Genomic DNA, 26,946 nt, shown 5'->3' on the forward strand with positions numbered 1-26,946 from the left:
CTGGCCTGGAGCATTGATAGTGCCTTTGTACAAAGGAAAGGGTAATGAAGATGAGCATAAACATTTTCAGGTATCAGAGGAATGTTGCCAAATACAACAAAATCATTTTACTATGATAGTATAGCAATTACCAAAGTGGTGGGTAGCTTAAGTGAAAGTTTTGAATAGTTGTGGGAATGAGACAGGACCGTTTGGTGTTGCCTTGGCATTTTACTGTATATTTCAATTGAGAGAGAACAAGAATATGAATAGAGTAAGCAAAGCTTTAGGTGGATGGTAGGACTTGGTCTTTGATGACTTGTTCATATGCTTGGGAAAAGTGAGAAGAAATCATGAAAGGTGGTGAATGAGATTTACTTGGAAAATGTTGGTAAGAATCAGATGATGAGTTTATAAAAAGAGGGAGAATGAAGTGGTAGACTTTCTAGTACCATGTAAAAAAAGATCGAAGTAATTAGCTGAAGTACAAAGTTTATATGGGAGGTATTGTAGTCTGAACATTCAGGATGGTGCAAGGCATGCTTGGGATAGATTAGATGAGATTGGTGTGGCATATTGGTGGATAACTTGCTGTATTGGGATGAAGTAGGCTGGAGCAACCAGGAAGTAGTCTGTGTGGATGGTGGGATATGGATTTGATGCATTACACCTGATACCTAGAAAAAGGATGTGATCAAATGAGGCTGTTTTTATCTGTTCCTGGTACTAGTTTGCTGTTGCTGTATTGGGATGAAGTAGGCTGGAGCAACCAGGAAGTAGTCTGTGTGGATGGTGGGATATGGATTTGATGCATTACACCTGATACCTAGAAAAAGGATGTGATCAAATGAGGCTGTTTTTATCTGTTCCTGGTACTAGTTTGCTGTTGCAAGAAACATTGAACAAGTATGAAAAACATATAAGTTACCCTTTCTGAAACTATTCCTCTTCCTTGATTTGGAGCTACCAACAGATATCTCCAAAGACTTACAGTTAGTGTATATGACCAAAGGCCACCATTATTACTGGTGACTTACTCTTACTGATCCTTGTACAGCCTAAGCCATAACAGTGGTTATCCAGTACTGTTGTTATTTTGACACTGAAATATTAAAATCTTTTCCATGCCCATAACCGTAGGCAAGGTTCCCATTTTCAGAAGTTTTTAAAAGTCATCCTTCCTATTCATAGACTGCACAGACTTACAGCTATCAAGGCTCATTAACACTTTGAGGTCCCCTGACTGCAGTTTGGACTAATAACAATGCACCTACTGAATGTCACATCATTCTTTAAGAGGATGGTATAACTGTATCATCCATCTTGCTCCCTTTACAGAGATGTATACTGAATCATCTTATCAAAATCTTACATTACCTAAGAATCAGGGACTTAAATGCTAGGTTAGTGTTCTCTGGGTATTTTAATGAAATTGGCAACAAGGACATACAGGAACAGCAATATGGAACACAAGGTCTAAACTTCCCAACACCTGATAATAACATTCTTAACTGATGGCATCATCCACAACAGATGCCACATTTGTTGCAATACACATCTTGGTCTTATGGCGTTCCCCATCTAGGGATGAATGTCAGAACAAACAAATCACTTGGACAGGGCAGGTACTGATTCAGTAATATATCACCTTGAACGGTGGATTGGTCATTGTCCTTGGACTGAAGTGTTAATCATGGATGATTTAGAAATTAAGTGGGCCGGTCACATGAATACTAAGTCATTTAAGCTTGGCAGCTTGTTCCAGATACTTGCTATATGGAAGATCATTTTTTTCTTTTTTTTGATAACCTATGCGCCATTAAGAATGGTGGGAACATGTTACTCTTCTGTTGTAGAAACATTTTCCACTCTGTCTAAGCTGTTAAAATTCATGGGGAATGAAGGTAATGTGGATGAGCAGACTTTCCCTTGTTTCTTCTTTTTCCCTTTCATTAAACTCTCTGTATTTCAGTTAAGGCCTTGCCTTGATGCTGACTTTTGTTTGTGACTGGAAACTCCAATGTAAAGAAAAAATAGGAAAGACATTCAAAACAGAGAGAACTTAATTATATGTAAATACATCTGAGATCTTCCCTGATAATACTTCACCTGTTCCTCGACCTATTCTGACACCTTAGTGTCAGAATAGTGATTAAGTGACCCCATCTACTCTTCCTAAGTCTGTATTATCTTCATAGATTCCCAATTAGTTGATTGGGACGTGCAGGAAGGTCTAACTACATTTCTAATAAACTGTGCTTCTCTTTTGAGAGTTAATTAAACTACACAAAAGGGGTGGATGTCGGTAAGCGACCAAAACTACATGTAGATAGTGAAGGAAGTGTTTAATTGAAGTAAGATCGTATGGACAGAAGAAGAGGAAGATTAAGATCAGACTGCTGATAGCACAGGCGGAAGTAAGTTAAGAGGTGGCAGAAAGACGATGGTTCGATATAGCCTTACCGAACCTGAAGCACAGAAACCTCCCAGCACCGCTCAACCTTCCAGAACGGCCTGTCGGTCGGGAGCAATGGGCAACCCTGCCAAGGCGTCCACCGCCCGCCCGACAACCCGCCCTCAGGAACTGGTACCTGCCCGGGAGCCACGGGAGAACAGGCTAATCCCGCACACCCTATGCCAACAAAGGGGAGATGACCTTCGACCTGCTCGACGGCCGACACCAGATGTTCGAGGCAGGCCCGACTATGTTACCCTGTGCTCTTGGACCACATTCGGTAGAGGGAATGCGTCCAGGTTAGGGCTTTGACACTGCACACCTCTAGGTCCCGGTGTGTCAGCCCTAGCCCAATGAGAGCACTCGCACTCTCTTGACACCATGCACCTCGCCAGTTGACAGTGGCTGATGTTAGGTGCACGGTGTCTTTGCCGGTTAGATCCCGTACGCCCTGTAGGACTTCCGGGGTGCCGTAATAACTGCACTTGTGCCTGTGTGCAGTTGAGAGTGCGAGGTGGACACCAGAGACCTGGGCATCTATTATCCAGGCCTCTGTACCTTTGGAAGCCACGATGTCCGGCTTCCTAAAGGACCCCGCAATAGGGATGCGAGGCTCACAGACCACTTGGTACCCCCTCTGTCTCAAACGTCCGGCCAAATAGGCACAGATGTTGTCGTGCCGTCTGACACGACCCCCATGGGTACGAGGGCACATCTGAGCGATGTGCCCCAGTGTCCCAGGTTTGTGACAGGTGTCACAGAGACCGTTGATCTCGGGCCGGCCTCTGGACGCCCTGGCTGGGGTCGGCAGCGCGCCTATCCTGACTTGGACGGCCTTCACATAGTCAGAACCGGACATGAAACGGTTCCCGCTGGTGACCCATCTACTGACCTGAGGCACGGCAGCAGATGGAGCGAGAGCCGCTCCGTCAACAGTACTGACTAAGTTGGACCTCCATGCGTTCAGGCGTTCGAACTTGTTACCCGCCTGCCGACCAGCAATGCGTGCGGGTCCGGCCCAGCGCTGCAGTTTGCTCATGACTGCAGGCTCCCGAACTGCCGCATGAATCACCGGGTCGGTCGAGGTGAGCAACTTTTCGAACCGCGCCTGTTTATTCAGACGGACGGTTGAGACAAAGTCCGGTATACCCAAGCCCCCATCTCCTGTAGCCGAGTGAAAGTATGCGCAGGGCACGTCATGGGCTAGGCGGAGCCAGCGGCGTACTGCCACTCGCACCTGCCTGTCCATACGTGCTAACTGCGTCTTATAAACTTCACCTAGCACCAGTCGATGATTGAGCTTGGGCACCAAGTGTCCCACAAGCAACGCAACTCTTTGCTGAGGTTTTAGAGGGGCTCTGGTGATGTTTAGGAGCCCCTCTTCTAGCAGGGCGCCGTAGGACTTTCGCCGCCCCTTAGATCCGACCAAGATGCCGAGGTACTTATACTCGTCCTCAGCATTCATGGAACCGACAGCGCTGCCCAAGACTTGGAATGTCCTCTGTTGATTGACATACCAAGTCTTGCGTTTGCCGTCGACTTCCATGCTGAGGGTACGGCACTTTCCCGGGTTGACTTGAAGTCCACCCCCCGCAAGGGTCTCAGCCATAACATCAATTGCCTTCTGGAGGCCAGTGGGCGTCTGTGCTACCAGAACCAGATCATCAGCAAATGCAAGTGCTGATACCCGTTGGTCACCCAATTTCACTCCCACGCCTGTCTCTTTTACTCTTGTGATTCCCTCGTCAATCACAAGGTTAAAAAGGATAGGCGATAAGGGATCACCTTGTTTGACCCCACGAGTCATATTCACCTTGTTCGCATTATCGTCGCTTCCTTCAATGTGGGTGAAGGCCCGGTCGTACGACGACATAATATATGCCCTGACAGCGGCAGGAATGCCTTTCCGCGACATGGCCCGCTCGATAGTGTTGTGATAAACACTCGAATGCTTTTGCCATGTCGAGGAATGCCAGGTGCACACCGTGGGCGTGTGCCCGCGCACGACCGGCGATCGCATCTAAGATCGTGAGGTTCTCAAGACATCCGTCTATAGGGACGAATGCCTTTTGAGCATCATCGATCTTGATGAGGCGCGTAATGCGGCTGCTAAGGATCTTGTGTAGCAGTCGGACTATGACACATGAGATGGTAATCGGTCTATAGTCCTTTGGTTCAGTGGGATTGGGGACTTTAGGTATTAGCACTGTGCGATTGGCTTTGAGTGGCTCTGGTAGGGTAGACGTAGCCATCCACAGGTTGAATGTCTGAGCGAGTATCCTTGGGGGGATGGACTTCAGTAACCTGGTCGACATCCCGTCAGGTCCAGGGGCAGATGTTCGGGTGGCTTTGAGGTGGTGTGCTACCTCGCCTACGGTGACAACCTCTGCTAGTTGTCCACTCTCTGGGTCATAGTCGGTTATGGCACGCGTATCGGGCTCAGACGGCCGGGAGAAGAGGGCCCCCCAAAAGGGAATAAGGCGATCCGGCCCAACCGAAGTTGGCGGTACCTCCCAGTCACCCTTCAAGACCTGTCCAGCGGCCAGAGACCTATTATCATGATAGAGCCTCTGTACTCTCCGGTATTGTTCACGTCTAAGCTTATTTCCTCGTAAAGGAACCTCCTCCGCTTGGCGTGCACGGCCAGAGTTCGCTCGCTGTCTTGAATTTCCTCCTCCACGATTTGGACGGTCATCGGGTGAGCGGCAGGAGTTTACCACATGAGTGGCATGCTCTGCGGCTCCCCTGATAGCGGCAAGGCTGTCACCACGACGCAAATGGTCGATGGCTTCATTTAGGATGTCCTCACCCCACGATATTGTTGTGGGGCCAGGGCCTAAAGAGTCAAGATATGTGACAGTCTCCGCCACAAAGGAAGCAATTGTTTGGGGTTGTTGGGGTACCCGCGGGACATCAGGGACAGTTAAAACCGTGGGAGGGATGTACGTCTCACCACTGGAATCCGCTCCCACGGACATCCCTGTCCGCGGGGCATCTTCCGATGTGTTGCCCCGCGGTGTGCTTACCCTTGCGGCTGGGACACGCCTCATAGTTGGCTCCCCATCCGTCACCTCACCTTCGTCGTCCTCGTGTACCGGATTGAGATTCAAGATCAGTTCCTGAACCCTGGTCTTATATGACGCCTTGCGTCGGAGACCTTTAATCGAGTCAACGGACCTAGATGGAACAATTTCCCGCAACCGCTGGTTCAAGCCCTGTCCGGCAACTAATGAGGGACCAGCTGCCATCTCAGCCTCAGCCCTAGCGAGGAGCTCCACCTCCTCGTCGGACCATCGAGCCTTCGATATGACGTGCCTGGTCGCTAGCTCCTGATGGAAGGAGCTTGCATGTGCCTGCCTCTCGTGGACCCTACGGCCCCGAAAGCTGGCAAAGGTCCTCCCACAATGTGGGCAAGTGGGTGAACGGTCGTCGTCCGTTCCCACGTGGCTGGAGTTGGTACCCGACATACCAGCAGTGGCTGGCACGCTATTCTCTGAGGAATGGGTTATGCGTGACGGGTACCACGAAGCGAAAACCCGTGACAAGGGTGGACGCTCCGACTCAGGTCGCACAGTACTACTGCCCGAAGGAAGTAGAGGACTGCAGTCAGTAGATGGACACTGCCGCTGCGCTTCAGTCCTGGGATTGCCCTTTAGTAGTGATCCTACTATACCAGTAAGCTAGCTGGATCACTTCCGACTCTCAGCTGTTGTTTGGGATGCTGGATACCCAATTAACGGAGCTAGGGCTTAAAGCTGCAAATCACTTGGAGTTACTCGGCTAGTGGGCTTTATAAAATCAAGCGATAATCCAGGTGCGGCTCTAAGAGAGCTATTAGCTATTTCTTATGTGTATTGCATATGATTTTGTTGAATAAGAAATGGCTCTCAGGTACATGAAAATTATGCACAGAACCAATGAAACTGGATTCAACAATTCTGCATTAAACATGATTATTAGATTGAGAAAAAAAATATTGCAGTTGTTGAAATCAATACTAAGGTCAAAGTATTCAAACACCTTTTGCACACCCTAGTTCTAACAAAGGGGTGACTCACATGAGTCAAGGTAATACCGGAGCTATTTACCTCTGATTCAGAGTACTACTTGCTGCTCTCTGAACACTTTCAGCCTAATGGGGTTGACTGCCAGACCATAGTATCATCATTGGACCAAGTAAGTTTACAGTTCACATGCTAGTTTGTGCCCTTGGTGGAAAATTTGGGGATGTAATAGATAGCTTCTAACAGATTACAGTATCATTACCCAATCAGTGTTAGAAAGAGGAGTTTACTTACAAGACAAGTATGAGTAATAGGCTGGAAGTTAGTCAGTGACATCAGCCTGGTAGTGGTCATCAGTTAACTACAGGTGAGCTTGAAATGAGCTTGCTGCTATGATCTTGATTAATTGGCTAGCAAAGGGTGAGTGAGGGCTAATGCTTCCTCACTACAAATTGTGAAGCTTGGAAGGTCGTGACCATTATATTCTTAGAGAAAATATGTTTGTAGGACTGAACACAGAAGAAAAATTGTGTTTTGTGTTCTCAAACAAGGCAGTGGCTTCATATAGGCAATAGTTTTCTTAGCTTAAGTAATTTTTTTTTTAAAAGTTTTAGGTGTTGCTTTGTCACTGCTCTGTGAGAAAACCTTGTTACCTAGTATTATTAAGAAAGCACCTCTGCTTCAGATTTAGAGCTAATTGAATGTAGATGAATATGTAAGATGATTCATGGAAATTTATATGTTACATGATTTTTTGCCAAGACACAAAGGCTAACATGAATTTTTTCTTACAGTCGTCACCAGAGCTTATGGACTGTCTTAGCCGTGGGGATTTTGTAGACTTTACAGCTCATCTGGAGGGATTTTCATCTATATATCAGTTAAATGCTGACAAGAAAATTAAAAGCAAAGCATTTCAAGCATTACAGGTATGTCACTGGGAGAATTTATATCATGAAGTCATTGTTTAGAAATACAAATTCATTTGTAATTTAAGGGTTTTCTGCTACAACAGTTATTTGTAACAAAAAAGAACAGAGGTAAGTATATGTATGTGATTGATATCCTGTATTATTTATAATTCCTGCAATGAGGAGTTCATTAACTGAGCCAGGAACCAACAACCTAACATGATAGTATGGTGACTGAATGACAGACTATTTTCATAGTTTACTAGTCCTGTGCTGTCCTGGAAACCTAATGTTTTTAGAATAAAAAATGCACATGCTTTTGATTTAAACTATGTTTCAGTGATTGTGAACTTAGCAAATGAGAATTATGATATTTGTGGACTTAGCTGATGAATGAGCTGATGAGTGCTTTTGATAGATGATGAATGCTTTTGATGGTTGTAGACATAGCAAATGAACAACTTTGCTTTAATTAGTAATGCAGTATAATGAATTAAAGAAGGAAAGCTTTTTAGAAATAGACCAACAGAAATCAGAGATGATAGAATATTCACACTAGTTTATGACAATCATCTAGTCTTTTGTACTGCTGATTCTGTTGAAAGTGTGTGCCTTTAGATGTTAATACATCTGTTGGTTCTGAGATAAAGAGAGTGCTTAAATCTGAGTAATTATGCTTATCAAGTGAGCCTGTATATCAGCAGAAACAACAGAAGGCTTTCTAGCTCTGTATAAGCAGACTAAAATGGCATGAGTCAGCTGATATTTCACAGTGAAGCTGGTCAATCTATCTATATATCTCTTATGCCCATTCCTCCCAGTAACTCCCTTCAAAAGGCAAAAGTGCCTCCATTTTTCCCTGTCCTTGCCTGCCTCCCTCACATACACCATTCCATGCTTTCTTCCATTGTTTCCCTCTCTCCTGTATTCTTCCACTCTATTTGCCCATGTCCCAAGGTGGTCCTCCTCTCACACCAACTCCTTTAAATGTACTATCATACACTTTCCTTGTAAACAACCAGTCATGCATTCTTTCCACATGTCCAAACTACCTCAAAGAATTATGTTTCACACACTCTGTCTGTCTATCTGTATCTCTGATACCTGTTCCAAGTGGAACTCCCTCAAGGAGGTGGTCATGGCAATAGAGTCTCCATAATCTGTAAGCTCCAGAGCTGCTTCTTAACTTTTAGTGCCTCACTGGTGGAGGGCACTTCTAGCACAGTGTTTGCAGAGGCTCCTCCCTAATGTTCATAGTGACTACTTTTACCTAATACTCCTACCAACTACTTCTCCTTAGTGTTTCTACCTAATGCTCCTGCCTAAATATTTCTACCTTTTACTTCTAGCTACTACTCCTACAATTATGCCAAAAGGCAGGGGTAGTGCATAGCGCTCACTGCAGGAAAATCTTGAGTTTGGTAGAATGAACTGTGTGAGTTAAGCTTTGTCAAGTGTTATGTATGACTAGTAGAGATTGTATGTTTGTGGACAGAATGCCATTAATCCACATGTGGGTGAGGCTGAAAGAAAAGACTGCTACCTGGGTCAGAGGAGGGCAACTTGACAACCACTGAGGTGCTGGCTTTCTTCGCAGCCATCACTAACCCTCCCTGTACCTAGATGGGTAGTACTGACAATATACCTCTATGGTTGTTGGCTGCCTACCAACTACTATAGGGTCTGCAGTATGGGAATTCCACAATTCATTCCCTTTGCATTTCCTGCCATACCACATCTCTCATACATCCCTTCATTTCTTTCTGCATTCCATCTTGTCATACCACATGCTCCTCTCAAATAGTCATTTTCATAGCCTCTGTGACACGTTTCTTGTGTATATTTTGGCTTCATAGCTCAGGGTTGGAAGGACAATGCCATCTCTTAATCCTCTTTTCACTTCCATTCTTACACCTCTACCTTTCATTATTCTACCAATGGACCCATTGACTTTCTCCCTTCTCTCTCCTTCCATATCACCAAATTTACCCAAGACAGCTCCTAAATACTTAAATTCTCTCACCTTTTCCAGTCTTTCTCCCCTATATCCAAAGCACAGTGTAGTACACTTTCTTCTTACATTCTATATGGTTTTACACAATCTATACTTTAGCTCTGTTTCATTTCAAACTCCATCACTTTGCTTTACTTAAATTTACCTTCAATTGCCAATGATTACTTACCTAATAAAACACACTTACAACCTTCTGCAACCCCTCTTCACTCTTAAACAGCACAGTATCATCCACAAACAGGCTTGCCACTAGCCACCATATCTCACTGCCACACCATCTCTGCATCCCTTTTCCCTAGTTTTGCTTTCATCTGTCTTATTCCTCCATTCATCCGTATATTAAAAAGCCACAGTGACATAACACAGCCCTGCCTCACATCCTCATATTTACCGAAACTTTTGCACATCTCCACCCACTGTCACTAATACATTTGCTCCCATATAGAAGGCTTTCACACCAACCAGCTTTTGTCCCCCAACCCTATATATCCTTAATACATCCCATAAAGCATTCCACTCATCTCTGTCACACACTCTCCCCAGATCCATAAAAGCTGTGTACAACTTCATTCTTTCGCTAAATACTTTTCCACGGTCATCTTTACCACAAAAGCCTAATCCACTCTTCCCTAACCTTTCCTAAAACCCTCTTGCTCTTCACTTATTCTGCATTCAGTCACTTTCCTGCATACACTTTTCCTGGTATACTTAACAGACTTATTCCCTTGTAATTGCTACATACATCCTTAGCACCTTTTCCTTTGAATAAAGGAACAATAATAGCTTTCACCCAATCCTGAAGCACAACCTCCTGTTTCCATGCTAAGTTACATATCAGATGCATCTGCTCTATCACACTTTCTTCTCCATACTTCATTGTTTCAACTGGAATCCCATCCACTCCAGGTGCCTACCTTCAGCCTCATTATTGCCCTTTTTACCTCCCTTTTTGCTATAGGCCCTTGCACTTGTATCCTCTTCCTTCCATCATCCATGCCTTACCTACCTTCAGCCTCATTATTGCCCTTCTTCCTTTTTACTATTGGCCCTTCAGTTTGCATTATCTTCCTTCCATACTCCATATCCATGCATGTAACAAATGCTGCCTCCTCTTTTCCCACATTCATCATTTCTTCAAAATACTCTTTCCATCTTCCTTTCACTTCTTCCTTTTGATTCAGCAACTCCTCTTCCTTACTTCTCACATTAACATTCATGTGGGAAACAGTGATCAAGTGTAAGAAAAAGAGAATTACTTGGAAAAATTTATCATGTATTGTTAAAGATTGACCGTGGTAAATGAGGCAGTTAAAAGAGTAAAGATGAAACAAGACCTAAAGAGGAGATATGATTATAGAAACTACATAAACATGAACAGTTTCTTTGGTAACCTAGATCAGTAGGTGGAGCTTCAAAGTGTGCAGTAGCAAAGATATAGGCAACACTCCATACAGCCAGTGTTTGGTAAGGATGGGAAATCATGGACACAAGTATAGCAGGATAAGAAAGGGAGAACAAAGAAATTTAGAAAGTAATATTGTAGACAAGGCAGGCAAAAATCCAAGACTTTTTCATAGATGTATCAGAAATGAATTATCGTTAAAAGAGCAGCTAATTAGGCTAAGGCATTCAGAAGAAAGAATTGTACAGGATGATTTAAGGATATGTGAAGAAGTGAATAGCAAGTTCAGGAGTATTTCACAGCCCCATCACCAGTGAGCTGTAGTAGTGAGGAGGTTTCAGAAAACAGCGAGGTAGTTAGTGTTCCTCCTTATCACTTAGTCACCAAACAGATATATTCTTTGCGAGGTCACAGTGTACAAACAACCTGTAGGTTGATGGCGTTTTGCCTGTAATGGTTGTAAAGCCTGCTTGATTCTTCCCCCACACACGTCTGCACGTTAACTTATCAAGCAAAAGAGTTTACTGTGTTCATGTCATCATATAAACAAGGCTGTTATACTAAGTTACAAGAGCTATGCTATGTAAAGTGCTTTGAATTACATAGCCACATGTAGTTAATACCTGTGATATTTGTCTTTCAGGCCTTAGAAACTGATCTCACCAAGCTGTTTGAGCTAGCCCAAGAGACCATCACTGACCCGTACAAACTAGTTCTCAAATCACCAGTTGGTCTTTTACAACGGCGACGTGGAGGTGAATACTTTGACATTATTTTTAATTGATAGAAAATTATGTGAAGTATCAAATTAGTATATGGTAATTTGTTTTCGTTTTTTTACCTTTATGCTTTCCATATTTTATATCATAAGGCATTATATGAAAAGCTTTACCATGTATTTCTTTTCTTGTACGGTAGTCAAGTTGAAATGTGTGATTCAAAATCTATCCCACATTAATAGAATCATCTTTAGTTTAAGGGACCTTAGTAGGTCCAGGGAGCTACTTTCCATGGTTTCACCAAAACACTGAAATGGAAATTCATTGGACAATGATTAGTAATTTTAGTTGATTTATTATGCCATAAAATAGAAAACATGTAATGAGGACACAAGGAGCCTGCTCCAGGTAGAACGTTGATTGTTCACTAGCATTGACAACAGCTTAATTCATAACTTTCACCTTTCATTACATCATGAGCTCTTAACATTAATTTTTTAAGCTACATTCAAAAGCAATAAAAAGTTAGAGATATTCACAAGCCAGAGCAGACAAAGTTTCAAAAATAGAGGAAAAAATCTTAAAACTTCCATACAAAACAGTTATATGATGAATCATAAACCAGATGCATTTGCTTTAAACTAGTCAGCTAGCAAGAACACAATCTGCAGTGTCTTAACTAAGCACTAGTAGGTTATCAGTAATACACTGGGAGTGGATTTAGCAGTGGATGGAACCAAGGAAGTGGAAGTGAGTCACATGGTGGGTGAGGGGGCAAAGGTTCTGGGAGCATTGAAGAATGTGTGGAAGGCAAGAACGTTATCTCGGAGAACAGAAATGGGTAAGTTTGAAGGAATAAACAATGTTATATGGTTGCGAGGCATGGGCTATAGATAGGGTTGTGCTGAAGAGGGTGAATGTGTTGGAAATGAAAGGTTTGAGAGCGATATGTGGTGTGAGGTGGTTTGATTGAGTAAGTAATGAAAGGGTAAGAGAGATGTGTGGTAATAAAAGGAGTGTGTTTGAGAGAGCAGAAGAGGGTGTATTGAAATGGTTTGGTCACATGGAGAGAATGAGTGAGGAAAGATTGACAAAGAGGATATATTTGTCAGAGGTGGAGGGAACAAGAAGTGGGAGACCAAATTGGAGGTGGAAGGATGGAGTGAAAAAGATTTTGAGTGATCAGGGCCTGAACATACAGGAAGGCGAAAGGCATGCAAGGAATGAATTGGAACGATGTGGTATACCAGGGTCGACATGCTGTCCGTGGATTGAACCAGGGCATGTGAAGCATCTGGAGTAAACCATGTAAAGTTTAGTGGGGCCTGGATGTGGAAAAGGAGCTGTGGTTTCAGTGCTTTACACATGACAGCTAGAGACTTAATGCGAACGAATGTGGCCTTTGTTGTCTTTTCCTAGCTCTACCTTGTGTGCGCGCACGCATGGGTGTGTGTGTGCTTTTTTTCATGTGTGGCGGGGTGGCGACGGGAATGGATGAAGGCAGCAAGTATGAATATGTACATGTGTATATATGTATATGAATGTATATGTTGAAATGTATAGGTATGTACATGTGTGTGTGTGTGGGCATGTATGTATGTACATGTGTATGTGGGTGGGTTGGGCCATTCTTTTGTCTGTTTCCTTGTGCTACCTTGCTAACGTGGGAGACAGCGACAAAGTATAATAAATAGATAAATAAAATATATACATATCTGATGTCTATTCCAATTGGAACTCCTTCGGAGGGGTGGCCACAGCAACAGTTTCTCCATAACTAAAGATGCTGGAATTGATATGATAATGCTGAAACTGATCTCCTTGTAAAGTGATATAAATTGAAGCTCCAAAGGGCATTAGATAATTAATAAAAAATTTTGAAGAGATGCAAAGGAATGAAAAATGAACCACTAAAGGGCAAACAAAAATGGATGAGAGAGCTTGAAGAGCTGTGAAGAAATTTCAAATTGAAGCACTAAAGGGCATAACAAAAACTGATCAGATAATTTGAAGATGAGAAATGGACTCAGTGAAAAACAGTGAATGGTAAACATTGTCTTAAAGCACTTACAGATGTATAATAGTTCAGATAGATTAAAAAATGGAGCTCAGTAGGTGTAATACTCCCTTTTTGTAGTGTACAAATAAATAATCACAAATTGGTAGCCAGATATACACAGTTTTATTTTAACCTGAACCAAACTGAAGAAGTTTGAGTATTACTTGGTAAAATTAAGGTTATAATTGGAAACTTCTTTTTAGTAATGACCAAAAGTAACTCATGAACTGAGTTTGAAATGTTATTATTGGATGTAGATAAGATGACATTCATCTAGAAGGCATGTGATCTCAAATGAAATGAACTTTGAATCAATCAGTTCTGTAAATTGTCCTGTTTTGAAACTGTGTGTTTACATATATTAACATTTATTTATTATTTATTTTGCTTTGTCGCTGTCTCCCGCGCCTGCGAGGTAGCGCAAGGAAACAGACGAAAGAAATGGCCCAACCCACCCCCACACACATGCACACACACACACGTCCACACACACAAACATACACACCCACACATCCCAGCGTACACACATATATACACACACAGACACACACATATACACAATTCACACTGTCTGCCCCTACTCACCCCCATCGCCACCCCGCCACACACGGAATAACATCCCCCTCCCCCCTCATGTACGCGAGGCAGCGCCAGGAAAAGACAACAAAGGCCCCATTCGCTCACACTCAGTCTGCAGCTGTCATGCAATAATGCCCGAAACCACAGCTCCCTTTCCACATCCAGGCCCCACAGAACTTTCCATGGTTTACCCCAGACGCTTCACATGCCCTGATTTAATCCATTGATAGCACGTCAACCCCGGTATACCACATCGATCCAATTCCCTCTATTCCTTGCCCGCCTTTCACCCTCCTGCATGTTCAGGCCCCGATCACTCAAAATCTTTTTCACTCCATCTTTCCACCTCCAATTTGGTCTCCCACTTCTCGTTCCCTCCACCTCCCACACATATATCCTCTTGGTCAATCTTTCCTCACTCATTCTCTCCATGTGCCCAAACCATTTCAAAACACCCTCTTCTGCTCTCTCAACCACGCTCTTTTTATTTCCACACATCTCTCTTACCCTTACATTACTTACTCGATCAAACCACCTCACACCACATATTGTCCTCAAACATCTCATTTCCAGCACATCCATCCTCCTGCGCACAACTCTATCCATAGCCCACACCTTGCAACCATACAACATTGTTGGAACCACTATTCCTTCAAACATACCCATTTTTGCTTTCCGAGATAATGTTCTCGACTTCCACACATTCTTCAAGGCTCCCAGGAATTTTCTCCCCCTCCCCCACCCTATCATTTACTTCCGCTTCCATGGTTCCATCCGCTGCCAGATCCACTCCCAGATATCTAAAACACTTCACTTCCTCCAGTTTTTCTCCATTCAAACTTACCTCCCAATTGACTTGACCCTCAACCCTACTGTACCTAATAACCTTGCTCTTATTCACATTTACTCTTAACTTTCTTCTTTCACACACTTTATGTTATGCTACTTTATTAACATATATGTATGTATTCATGCTGATAATATTTAGCATTTCTATAGGAAAGCAGTTGATCTCTTAGTCCATTCAAAGTATGATTGCCTGTGAATTTTTAGGGGTAATTTTGTAGCATTTAATAGTAGGCTTTATTGGTTGAAAGATGATTTGTTAGTACTGGTTTGCATTGTTTTATAGCCAGAAATGGGCTAAAAGTTTTTTTTACCCCAAATTAATCCAGCTGATGAGGGCTAGAGGGAATAATCTGTTCCTATTTAACAGATTTTTATACGTCAGGTTAATTAAGTTGGTAAATGTTTTTCCAGGTCATGCTATGCGATTGGTGTACTTTGTGTCGCCATATGAGCTCTTGGATGTTGCAGCTGGTCGCTCAGTTACTTTGACTGCAGACACACCTGCCTCCCGTGAGCTCTCTCACTACGTCACTGTTAATGTTGATGCTTCTAATTCACACAAACTGCAAACCACCACACTAATGATAATTACAAAACAGGCTAATGGCAAAAAGTAAGTTAAGGGCTTATTCAAGCTCTTGTAAGGTCCATTATATCATTTTTCCATATTATAACCCGTATTTAATACAGTTTTGTTTTAGTATTTAGTTTTGTATTTATGTTACCAAGTGTGAGAGAAGTTTAAGGCATGTGGAAAGTAGGATGTTGATATATAAGAGAAAGTAGTGTGTGGAGGGATGAGGAGGTTAAATTGCAAGTGACAGACTAAAGAGAAATGTATGGACAGTATCTACAGGGAAGGAATGCAGATTTTAGGAGGACTACAAGAGAAAGTGGCCGATCAAATGAAAGATGCAAGAGTAGGGCAAGAGGGCCTGTGAGAATGTAATGATGATCTTTAGAGAGAGCAGTAAATATTATGGAAGGATGTTAATAGTGTAAAGAGAGCAAGGGAACAAACAGGAGTAATGAAGGGGCCAGATGGGTAACTGGTAATAGACAAAGAACAGGTAGAGTGAGAATTTTGAAGGCCTGCTGAATGTTTTAGATGATATGGTTTGTTTGGGAAGAGGTGGTATGCAGAACCTGTGAATGGTATGGTGAAAAGAGAGAAGGTAGGGAAAGCCTTGAATGAGATGTATTGTAGCAAAGCAGGAGTGGATGGGATTGCAGTCGAGTTTTTCAAGAAAGGGGTGACCACATTGTTAACCAGTTGGTTAGGCTCTTAATGTTTGTGTAGCCTAGGTACAGTGCCAGTATAGTACCCATATATAAAGGCAAGGAGAACATAATACATAAATTACAGAGGTATAATAAGGTCATGACAGCATGAAAAAAGATACCAAAAAAGTTTTTGGGGTTTCAAATGGTGCTGTGTCCTACCATTCATTTCTGTGTAAATAAGTGGTTAGGGACTATGGGAGGGGGGAGAGAGAGAGAGGGGGGGGGGAAGAAGAAGAAACGTAAAACAGCATGTAAATAATGGAAGTCTTTTACCAAATAACACTCAAAACATTATTCAAGTAATAAAAATGATATAGAACACATACAGATAATGATTGACAGGGCTCGTGCCTATTTGTGATAACCATATTTCTCTAGGATTCAGGGATAGGCTAGGTATGGTTTTGTTATATAGTCTTTCAAAATATGTAGATAATGATTAGTCTATGCATAAGGCAAGACTCACCTCACCTGTTTGAATTGCAAACATTTTACTAAACAACCTATATTTCTGTTGTTTTTTGTAATATGTAACTTATTTGTAGTGCATAAATTAGTCATTAACCAACTAAAGAGAAATATATATATAAAAATATATAAAGAATACTGCTTACCATATCATTCACCAGTTAAGATGTATATTTTGAACTGTGAAACAACCACTCTGCACTTCCTTCCCTTAAATGGAAACATTCTAAACTCTACATTGCTGTACTGCCCATATTTTTGTTATTTTTTTTATTATTATACTTCATGTAATTCATTTTCTGTGTATGAATTAATCATAAACCTATGAAAGACAGTTGTGAAGAAAAATGCTTGAAATATATGATTTGCCATAGACAGTGATAAATGCAGTGCTTATGCAAGAGACATGGCTAGGTTCAAAGTTGAACTGTGCAAGTGGTGTTATATGTCTATATCCAGACAATCATATGTTTATGCTTGGGAAACAGATAATAGATGAATTATGTATTTGAGTAGGTCGTACGTCAGAGGAGGCTTTAGGACCAACTCACAAAACTGTAAGAAATGCAAGATACTGATCCATACCTGATATTGTGTTTTACCTTTCTCAGCAGTAATGATAGTTTATTTTAAAGGTTCTCTGATTATAGGAGATTCAAAAGAAGAATGTGTCTGGCTAAGTTACTTAGATGATAATTATTTATTACAGAAAACAGTTGACTTTAGAATTTTGAAAATCTCAGATCTTTTCAAATCAGAAGTTTACGTTTATTTTGGGTTGATTGGTCCTCCGAACATGTTTGTTTTACATTTCAGCAAACAAAACTCAAGCATTTTGCAGTGTAAGTGCTGTAGCTTGTATTGTCCTTGTGTTAAGATTTGATGGATTTTATGGATTATATCATTATGTTTGTTCAGCAGAGCTCATACAGCCAATTTTGTAAGTTGTGGATAATTGTCCCAAACAGATTTTTTATACAGAAGCAACTGTTGCTGTGCTATTCAGAGGGACATCATGGTGTTGAAGTCCCCTTTTCTTGTTCACTCAGTAGGTATGGTGGCCTGGCCTTTGATCTGACCCTCTTGGAGTATGGTCAAAGTCTTACTGCAAAAAATTCTGCTTCCAGTGGACCAGGACTACTTTGTGAGTGCAGTAGAGCATGTTAAGACATGGCCACAGAGCATTATGGCTTTTCTTGTAGGGCCCCAGTACAGGGAGTCTCCACCTTATGAATAAATTCCTATGCTGGACCCTGTTTGTAAGTTGAAATTTTCATAATTCAGAAAATATAAAGAGACACTGTTGAAAATTTCCAGATAATAGAATATATTCCTGTCCCTGCCTGTAATAAATGAACTCATCACTATCACTAGTGCTGTAAACAGGCTTATCCTTCAAGACTCTGTACAGACTCTTAGCCTTTTGTTGAACCAGCATAAGTCTAAGAAGGATGTAATACTAGTGCTGATTCTCAAATCATACAGAGTTTCTCCATCCTAGCAAGGATTTGCACAAGGATTTGTACCTTATCCTTAAGGATCATCCTGATCATAGAACAGTTAAGGCATAATGAATGCCCAATCTACCATGGAGTTTCATCCTTCCCAGACTACTTTATTGTCTCTAATTTCACCTCAAGCTGAAGTTTGAAAGCTCCCTTCATACATGAGCATCATTTGCATCTCTTTTGCTCTTCTCAGACATAATGAGGGTTATTAGAGGGGGAAAATTAAGAAGAAAAGCTAGTTCGTAAGGGAGCAGACTGCACAAAATAGAAATGAACAGTGGAGTGTTTGTTTTGGTTGGCTGGGACTTGGAGTGTCTGGCAGAGATTTGCTGCTGAACAAAGTAGTTCCATGATTGTTCTTGGATGGAGAAACTGTGAATTATATTTTTTAACTTGTTTGTAAGTATGACTGTTTGTATGTCAGACTTTTATAACTCAAAGGCTTCTGGTATAGGCCCAGTGTCCAGAAGAAAATTTTAAGGTGCTGGAAATAGGTCGAATATCTTCCATTTAAACACTAGCTTTTCTTGAACAGAATGTCTGCATTATCTCGGAAGTCTACAGATGTGAATCTAAACTGCGCTCTGTTGTTGCCCAAAATGATCAGCCATGTCCACTCAAGAAAACTCCAACCACACTGGGCATCACATATGACACTTCATTGGTGTTGATTCTCCTCACCACAAATGTCAACTCAACACAGTGCAAATTAAACACCCTCAGAGTACAAGTAGAAATAAGAATTTTATCTTTACCTCACTTCAACAACTTGTGCTCACAGATGCCCCTTCTCAGAAAAGTATTATGGAATAATGAAAATTTATTAGTATTGATAAACTGTTGATAAGAAACAGTATGTAGCAGTAATGCCAAGGAAACAAGTGAAAGTTATAGTAAGTATATAATTCTCATTGACATAGTCATAAAAGTAATTCTAATGGTAATAGATCAGAGATAAGCATAAAAAAAAGTGTCTAACAGGCATCAGAAGGCTGTGGACTTATTGATGCTATTGACTTGGGACTGCTTTCTATGAATGGGTGGAAAGACTAAATAAATGTTTAATAACTGTTGAAGGAAATGTTACACATTTTTTCTTTTTTTACATTTTTCCCATGTAGTGAGGTAGCACCAGAAACAGATGAAGCAAGGCCACAGTTGTTCACATTTATTTTTTAGCTGTCATGTATAATACACCAAAACTTAAACCCCATATCCACAGCCAAGCCCCACTGATCTTTCTATGATTTCTCCTCACCACTTTATATTCCCCAGTGTAGTGTATTGACAGCTTGATGCCCCCCCCCCCCCCCCCCCCCCCACATACCACATGGTTCAAATTCACTCTGTCTCAAACACACCCCACACCCCCTTGCATGTTCAGGTCCCAAGCACTCACAACATCTTTGACTTGATTCTTTCAGCTCACCAGTTTCCCCACCTTTGTTTCTTCCACTTCCAACATATATGCCCTCTTATTCATCCTTTCCAGCTGTCCAAACAATTTCAGCACACTCTCCTGAATATTTTTCTAACTACTAAAACTGCCATCTTACCTTATCATTTCTTATTTAGTCAGTTCTCCTCACACCACTTATAGTCTGAGCATTTAATTTCCAACACATCTACCCTCTTCCATACTTTTTATCTGGGGCCCATGCCTTGCATCCATAAAACATTGTTGGGACTACTGTACCATGAAACACACCAATCCATACACTCCTCAATCCACCCAGGACCTTAGACTACCCCTTCACTTACCCTATGATTCATTTCAGCTGCCATGGTTCCATCCACTGCCATATCCACTCCCAGTTTTCTCAAACATTTTCCTCACCCCCTGGTTCTCCCCAACTCAAACTCACACTCCAACCAGTCTGTCTTTCTGCACTGCTAAACTTAGTAACCTTGCTTTTATAAATATTATTTCTCAACTTTTTGCTTTGACACACTCTTCCAGACTCAGAAAATTCCTTATGCAGTTTCCCACTTGAATCAGCCAAAGTAGTGTCCTTCAGAATACTGTTACCATTTGCCCAACTGCTGCCATTACTGATGCTCCTATTTGTTCTCTTGTTCTCATTTTATCAGCCTTCTTCCAAAATATTTTCTTATTCTCCCTGAAGTTTGATCATTCTTTTTTAGCCCAACTTTCATTTGTCCCCCATTTCAGCCCTTGCCTTATTGACTGCAGGCCTGTGGAAAAATATAGGAAACAAGTTTGCAAGTGCAGTGGAACATGTTCATTAGTTTAGCCTACCCTGATTTATGAAAGTGAAACATGGGTATCACATAGAGATAGAGATCAAGGGTTTGGATTTGCAGGAAAACAGAGAAAAGAATGAGGAATGACATTAGAGAGGTATGGAATAGGTGAAATATTAAGGGTGGAGTCTGGAGATGGTTCAGGCATATGGTAAGGATTTTTTTTTTTTTTTTTTTTTTATACTTTGTCGCTGTCTCCCGCGTTTGCGAGGTAGCGCAAGGAAACAGACGAAAGAAATGGCCCAACCCCCCCCCCCCATACACATGTACATACACACGTCCAGACACGCAAATATACATACCTACACAGCTTTCCATGGTTTACCCCAGACGCTTCACATGCCTTGCTTCAATCCACTGACAGCACGTCAACCCCTGTATACCACATGACTCCAATTCACTCTATTTCTTGCCCTCCTTTCACCCTCCTGCATGTTCAGGCCCCGATCACACAAAATCTTTTTCACTCCATCTTTCCACCTCCAATTTGGTCTCCCTCTTCTCCTCGTTCCCTCCACCTCCGACACATATATCCTCTTGGTCAATCTCTCCTCACTCATTCTCTCCATGTGCCCAAACCATTTCAAAACACCCTCTTCTGCTCTCTCGACCACGCTCTTTTTATTTCACACACTCTCTCTTACCCTTACGTTACTTACTCGATCAAACCACCTCACACCACACATTGTCCTCAAACATCTCATTTCCAGCACATCCATCCTCCTGCGCACATCTCTATCCATAGCCCACGCCTCGCAACCATACAGCATTGTTGGAACCACTATCCTTCAAACATACCCATTTTTGCTTTCCGAGATAATGTTCTCGACTTCCACACATTCTTCAAGGCTCCCAGGATTTTTTTCTCCCCCTCCCCCGCCCTATCATTTACTTCCGCTTCCATGGTTCCATCCGCTGCCAGATCCACTCCCAGATATCTAAAACACTTTACTTCCTCCAGTTTTTCTCCATTCAAACTTACCTCCCAATTGACTTGACCCTCAACCCTACTGTACCTAATAACCTTGCTCTTATTCACATTTACTCTTACTTTCTTCTTTCACACACTTTATGTTATGCTACTTTATTAACATATATGTATGTATTCATGCTGATAATATTTAGCATTTCTATAGGAAAGCAGTTGATCTCTTAGTCCATTCAAAGTATGATTGCCTGTGAATTTTTTAGGGGTAATTTTTGTAGCATTTAATAGTAGGCTTTATTGGTTGAAAGATGATTTGTTAGTACTGGTTTGCATTGTTTTATAGCCAGAAATGGGCTAAAAGTTTTTTTTATACCCCAAATTAATCCAGCTGATGAGGGCTAGAGGGAATAATCTGTTCCTATTTAACAGATTTTTATACGTCAGGTTAATTAAGTTGGTAAATGTTTTTCCAGGTCATGCTATGCGATTGGTGTACTTTGTGTCGCCATATGAGCTCTTGGATGTTGCAGCTGGTCGCTCAGTTACTTTGACTGCAGACACACCTGCCTCCCGTGAGCTCTCTCACTACGTCACTGTTAATGTTGATGCTCTAATTCACACAAACTGCAAACCACCACACTAATGATAATTACAAAACAGGCTAATGCAAAAAGTAAGTTAAGGGCTTATTCAAGCTCTTGTAAGGTCCATTATATCATTTTTCCATATTATAACCCGTATTTAATACAGTTTTGTTTTAGTATTTAGTTTTGTATTTATGTTACCAAGTGTGAGAGAAGTTTAAGGCATGTGGAAAGTAGGATGTTGATATATAAGAGAAAGTAGTGTGTGGAGGATGAGGAGGTTAAATTGCAAGTGACAGACTAAAGAGAAATGTATGGACAGTATCTACATGGAAGGAATGCAGATTTTAGGAGGACTACAAGAGAAAGTGGCCGATCAAATGAAAGATGCAAGAGTAGGGCAAGAGGGCCTGTGAGAATGTAATGATGATCTTTAGAGAGAGCAGTAAATATTATGGAAGGATGTTAATAGTGTAAAGAGAGCAAGGGAACAAACAGGAGTAATGAAGGGCCAGATGGGTAACTGGTAATAGACAAAGAACAGGTAGAGTGAGAATTTTGAAGGCCTGCTGAATGTTTTAGATGATAATGGTTTTGTTTGGGAAGAGGTGGTATGCAGAACCTGTGAATGGTATGGTGAAAAGAGAGAAGGTAGGGAAAGCCTTGAATGAGATGTATTGTAACAAAGCAGGAGTGGATGGGATTGCAGTCGAGTTTTTCAAGAAAGGGGTGACCACATTGTTAACCAGTTGGTTAGGCTCTTAATGTTTTGTGTAGCCTAGGTACAGTGCCAGTATAGTACCCATATATAAAGGCAAGGAGAACATAATACATAAATTACAGAGGTATAATAAGGTCATGACAGCATGAAAAAAGGTACCAAAAAAGTTTTTGGGGTTTCAAATGGTGCTGTGTCCTACCATTCATTTCTGTGTAAATAAGTGGTTAGGGACTATGGGAGGGGGAGAGAGAGAGAGAGGGGGGGGGGGGGAAGAAGAAGAAGAACGTAAAACAGCATGTAAATAATGGAAGTCTTTTACCAAATAACACTCAAAACATTATTCAAGTAATAAAAATGATATAGAACACATACAGATAATGATTGACAGGGCTCTGCCTATTTGTGATAACCATATTTCTCTAGGATTCAGGGATAGGCTAGGTATGGTTTTGTTATATAGTCTTTCAAAATATGTAGATAATGATTAGTCTATGCATAAGGCAAGACTCACACTCACCTGTTTGAATTGCAAACATTTTTACTAAACAACCTATATTTCTGTTGTTTTTCGTAATATGTAACTTATTTGTAGTGCATAAATTAGTCATGAACCAACTAAAGAGAAATATATATATAAAAATATATAAAGAATACTGCTTACCATATCATTCACCAGTTAAGATGTATATTTTGAACTGTGAAACAACCACTCTGCACTTCCTTCCCTTAAATGGAAACATTCTAAACTCTACATTGCTGTACTGCCCATATTTTTGTTATTTTTTTTATTATTATACTTCATGTAATTCATTTTCTGTGTATGAATTAATCATAAACCTATGAAAGACAGTTGTGAAGAAAAATGCTTGAAATATATGATTTGCCATAGACAGTGATAAATGCAGTGCTTATGCAAGAGACATGGCTAGGTTCAAAGTTGAACTGTGCAAGTGGTGTTATATTCTATATCCAGACAATCATATGTTTATGCTTGGGAAACAGATAATAGATGAATTATGTATTTGAGTAGGTCGTACGTCAGAGGAGGCTTTAGGACCAACTCACAAAACTGTAAGAAATGCAAGATACTGATCCATACCTGATATTGTGTTTTACCTTTCTCAGCAGTAATGATAGTTTATTTTAAAGGTTCTCTGATTATAGGAGATTCAAAAGAAGAATGTGTCTGGCTAAGTTACTTAGATGAAATTATTTATTACAGAAAACAGTTGACTTTAGAATTTTGAAAATCTCAGATCTTTTCAAATCAGAAGTTTACGTTTATTTTGGGTTGATTGGTCCTCCGAACATGTTTGTTTTACATTTCAGCAAACAAAACTCAAGCATTTTGCAGTGTAAGTACTGTAGCTTGTATTGTCCTTGTGTTAAGATTTGATGGATTTTATGGATTATATCATTATGTTTGTTCAGCAGAGCTCATACAGCCAATTTTGTAAGTTGTGGATAATTGTCCCAAACAGATTTTTTATACAGAAGCAACTGTTGCTGTGCTATTCAGAGGGACATCGTGGTGTTGAAGTCCCCTTTTCTTGTTCACTCAGTAGGTATGATGGCCTGGCCTTTGATCTGACCCTCTTGGAGTATGGTCAAAGTCTTACTGCAAAAAATTCTGCTTCCAGTGGACCAGGACTACTTTGTGAGTGCAGTAGAGCATGTTAAGACATGGCCACAGAGCATTATGGCTTTTCTTGTAGGGCCCCAGTACAGGGAGTCTCCACCTTATGAATAAATTCCTATGCTGGACCCTGTTTGTAAGTTGAAATTTTCATAATTCAGAAAATATAAAGAGACACTGTTGAAAATTTCCAGATAATAGAATATATTCCTGTCCCTGCCTGTAATAAATGAACTCATCACTATCACTAGTGCTGTAAACAGGCTTATCCTTCAAGACTCTGTACAGACTCTTAGCCTTTTGTTGAACCAGCATAAGTCTAAGAAGGATGTAATACTAGTGCTGATTCTCAAATCATACAGAGTTTCTCCATCCTAGCAAGGATTTGCACAAGGATTTGTACCTTATCCTTAAGGATCATCCTGATCATAGAACAGTTAAGGCATAATGAATGCCCAATCTACCATGGAGTTTCATCCTTCCCAGACTACTTTATTGTCTCTAATTTCACCTCAAGCTGAAGTTTGAAAGCTCCCTTCATACATGAGCATCATTTGCATCTCTTTTGCTCTTCTCAGACATAATGAGGGTTATTAGAGGGGGAAAATTAAGAAGAAAAGCTAGTTCGTAAGGGAGCAGACTGCACAAAATAGAAATGAACAGTGGAGTGTTTGTTTTGGTTGGCTGGGACTTGGAGTGTCTGGCAGAGATTTGCTGCTGAACAAAGTAGTTCCATGATTGTTCTTGGATGGAGAAACTGTGAATTATATTTTTTAACTTGTTTGTAAGTATGACTGTTTGTATGTCAGACTTTTGTAACTCAAAGGCTTCTGGTATAGGGCCAGTGTCCAGAAGAAAATTTTAAGGTGCTGGAAATAGGTCGAATATCTTCCATTTAAACACTAGCTTTTCTTGAACAGAATGTCTGCATTATCTCGGAAGTCTACAGATGTGAATCTAAACTGCGCTCTGTTGTTGCCCAAAATGATCAGCCATGTCCACTCAAGAAAACTCCAACCACACTGGGCATCACATATGACACTTCATTGGTGTTGATTCTCCTCACCACAAATGTCAACTCAACACAGTGCAAATTAAACACCCTCAGAGTACAAGTAGAAATAAGAATTTTATCTTTACCTCACTTCAACAACTTGTGCTCACAGATGCCCCTTTCTCAGAAAAGTATTATGGAATAATGAAAATTTATTAGTATTGATAAACTGTTGATAAGAAACAGTATGTAGCAGTAATGCCAAGGAAACAAGTGAAAGTTATAGTAAGTATATAATTCTCATTGACATAGTCATAAAAGTAATTCTAATGGTAATAGATCAGAGATAAGCATAAAAAAAAAGTGTCTAACAGGCATCAGAAGGCTGTGGACTTATTGATGCTATTGACTTGGGACTGCATTCTATGAATGGGTGGAAAGACTAAATAAATGTTTAATAACTGTTGAAGGAAATGTTACACATTTTTTCTTTTTTCTTTTTTTACATTTTTCCCATGTAGTGAGGTAGCACCAGAAACAGATGAAGCAAGGCCACAGTTGTTCACATTTATTTTTTAGCTGTCATGTATAATACACCAAAACTTAAACCCCATATCCACAGCCAAGCCCCACTGATCTTTCTATGATTTCTCCTCACCACTTTATATTCCCCAGTGTAGTGTATTGACAGCTTGATGCCCCCCCCCCCCCCCCCCCCCACACACACACACACACACACACACACACACACACACACACACACACACACACACACACACATACCACATGGTTCCAATTCACTCTGTCTCAAACACACCCCACACCCCCTTGCATGTTCAGGTCCCAAGCACTCACAACATCTTTGACTTGATTCTTTCAGCTCACCAGTTTCCCCACCTTTGTTTCTTCCACTTCCAACATATATGCCCTCTTATTCATCCTTTCCAGCTGTCCAAACAATTTCAGCACACTCTCCTGAATATTTTTCTAACTACTAAAACTGCCATCTTACCTTATCATTTCTTATTTAGTCAGTTCTCCTCACACCACTTATAGTCTGAGCATTTAATTTCCAACACATCTACCCTCTTCCATACTTTTTATCTGGGGCCCATGCCTTGCATCCATAAAACATTGTTGGGACTACTGTACCATGAAACACACCAATCCATACACTCCTCAATCCACCCAGGACCTTAGACTACCCCTTCACTTACCCTATGATTCATTTCAGCTGCCATGGTTCCATCCACTGCCATATCCACTCCCAGTTTTCTCAAACATTTTCCTCACCCCCTGGTTCTCCCCAACTCAAACTCACACTCCAACCAGTCTGTCTTTCTGCACTGCTAAACTTAGTAACCTTGCTTTTATAAATATTATTTCTCAACTTTTTGCTTTGACACACTCTTCCAGACTCAGAAAATTCCTTATGCAGTTTCCCACTTGAATCAGCCAAAGTAGTGTCCTTCAGAATACTGTTACCATTTGCCCAACTGCTGCCATTACTGATGCTCCTATTTGTTCTCTTGTTCTCATTTTATCAGCCTTCTTCCAAAATATTTTCTTATTCTCCCTGAAGTTTGA

At 41.1% G+C, this 26,946-nt stretch overlaps 1 protein-coding gene across 2 annotated transcripts in view; it reads left to right on the forward strand.

Annotated features, from left to right (window-relative positions):
* MED1 (Mediator complex subunit 1) overlaps window positions 1-26,946 on the forward strand; it is a 66,475-nt gene that overhangs the window by 14,783 nt on the left and 24,746 nt on the right. For both annotated transcript variants that reach the window (XM_071693463.1, XM_071693472.1), the window contains exons 5-7: window positions 7,233-7,367; window positions 11,409-11,520; window positions 15,383-15,584. In XM_071693463.1, coding sequence (XP_071549564.1) covers window positions 7,233-7,367; window positions 11,409-11,520; window positions 15,383-15,584 — 449 coding nt within the window. The remainder of the gene's footprint in view (window positions 1-7,232; window positions 7,368-11,408; window positions 11,521-15,382; window positions 15,585-26,946) is intronic.

Source organism: Panulirus ornatus, chromosome 4 (genome assembly GCF_036320965.1).
Source record: "Panulirus ornatus isolate Po-2019 chromosome 4, ASM3632096v1, whole genome shotgun sequence".
Taxonomy (NCBI): Eukaryota; Metazoa; Arthropoda; class Malacostraca; order Decapoda; family Palinuridae; genus Panulirus; species Panulirus ornatus.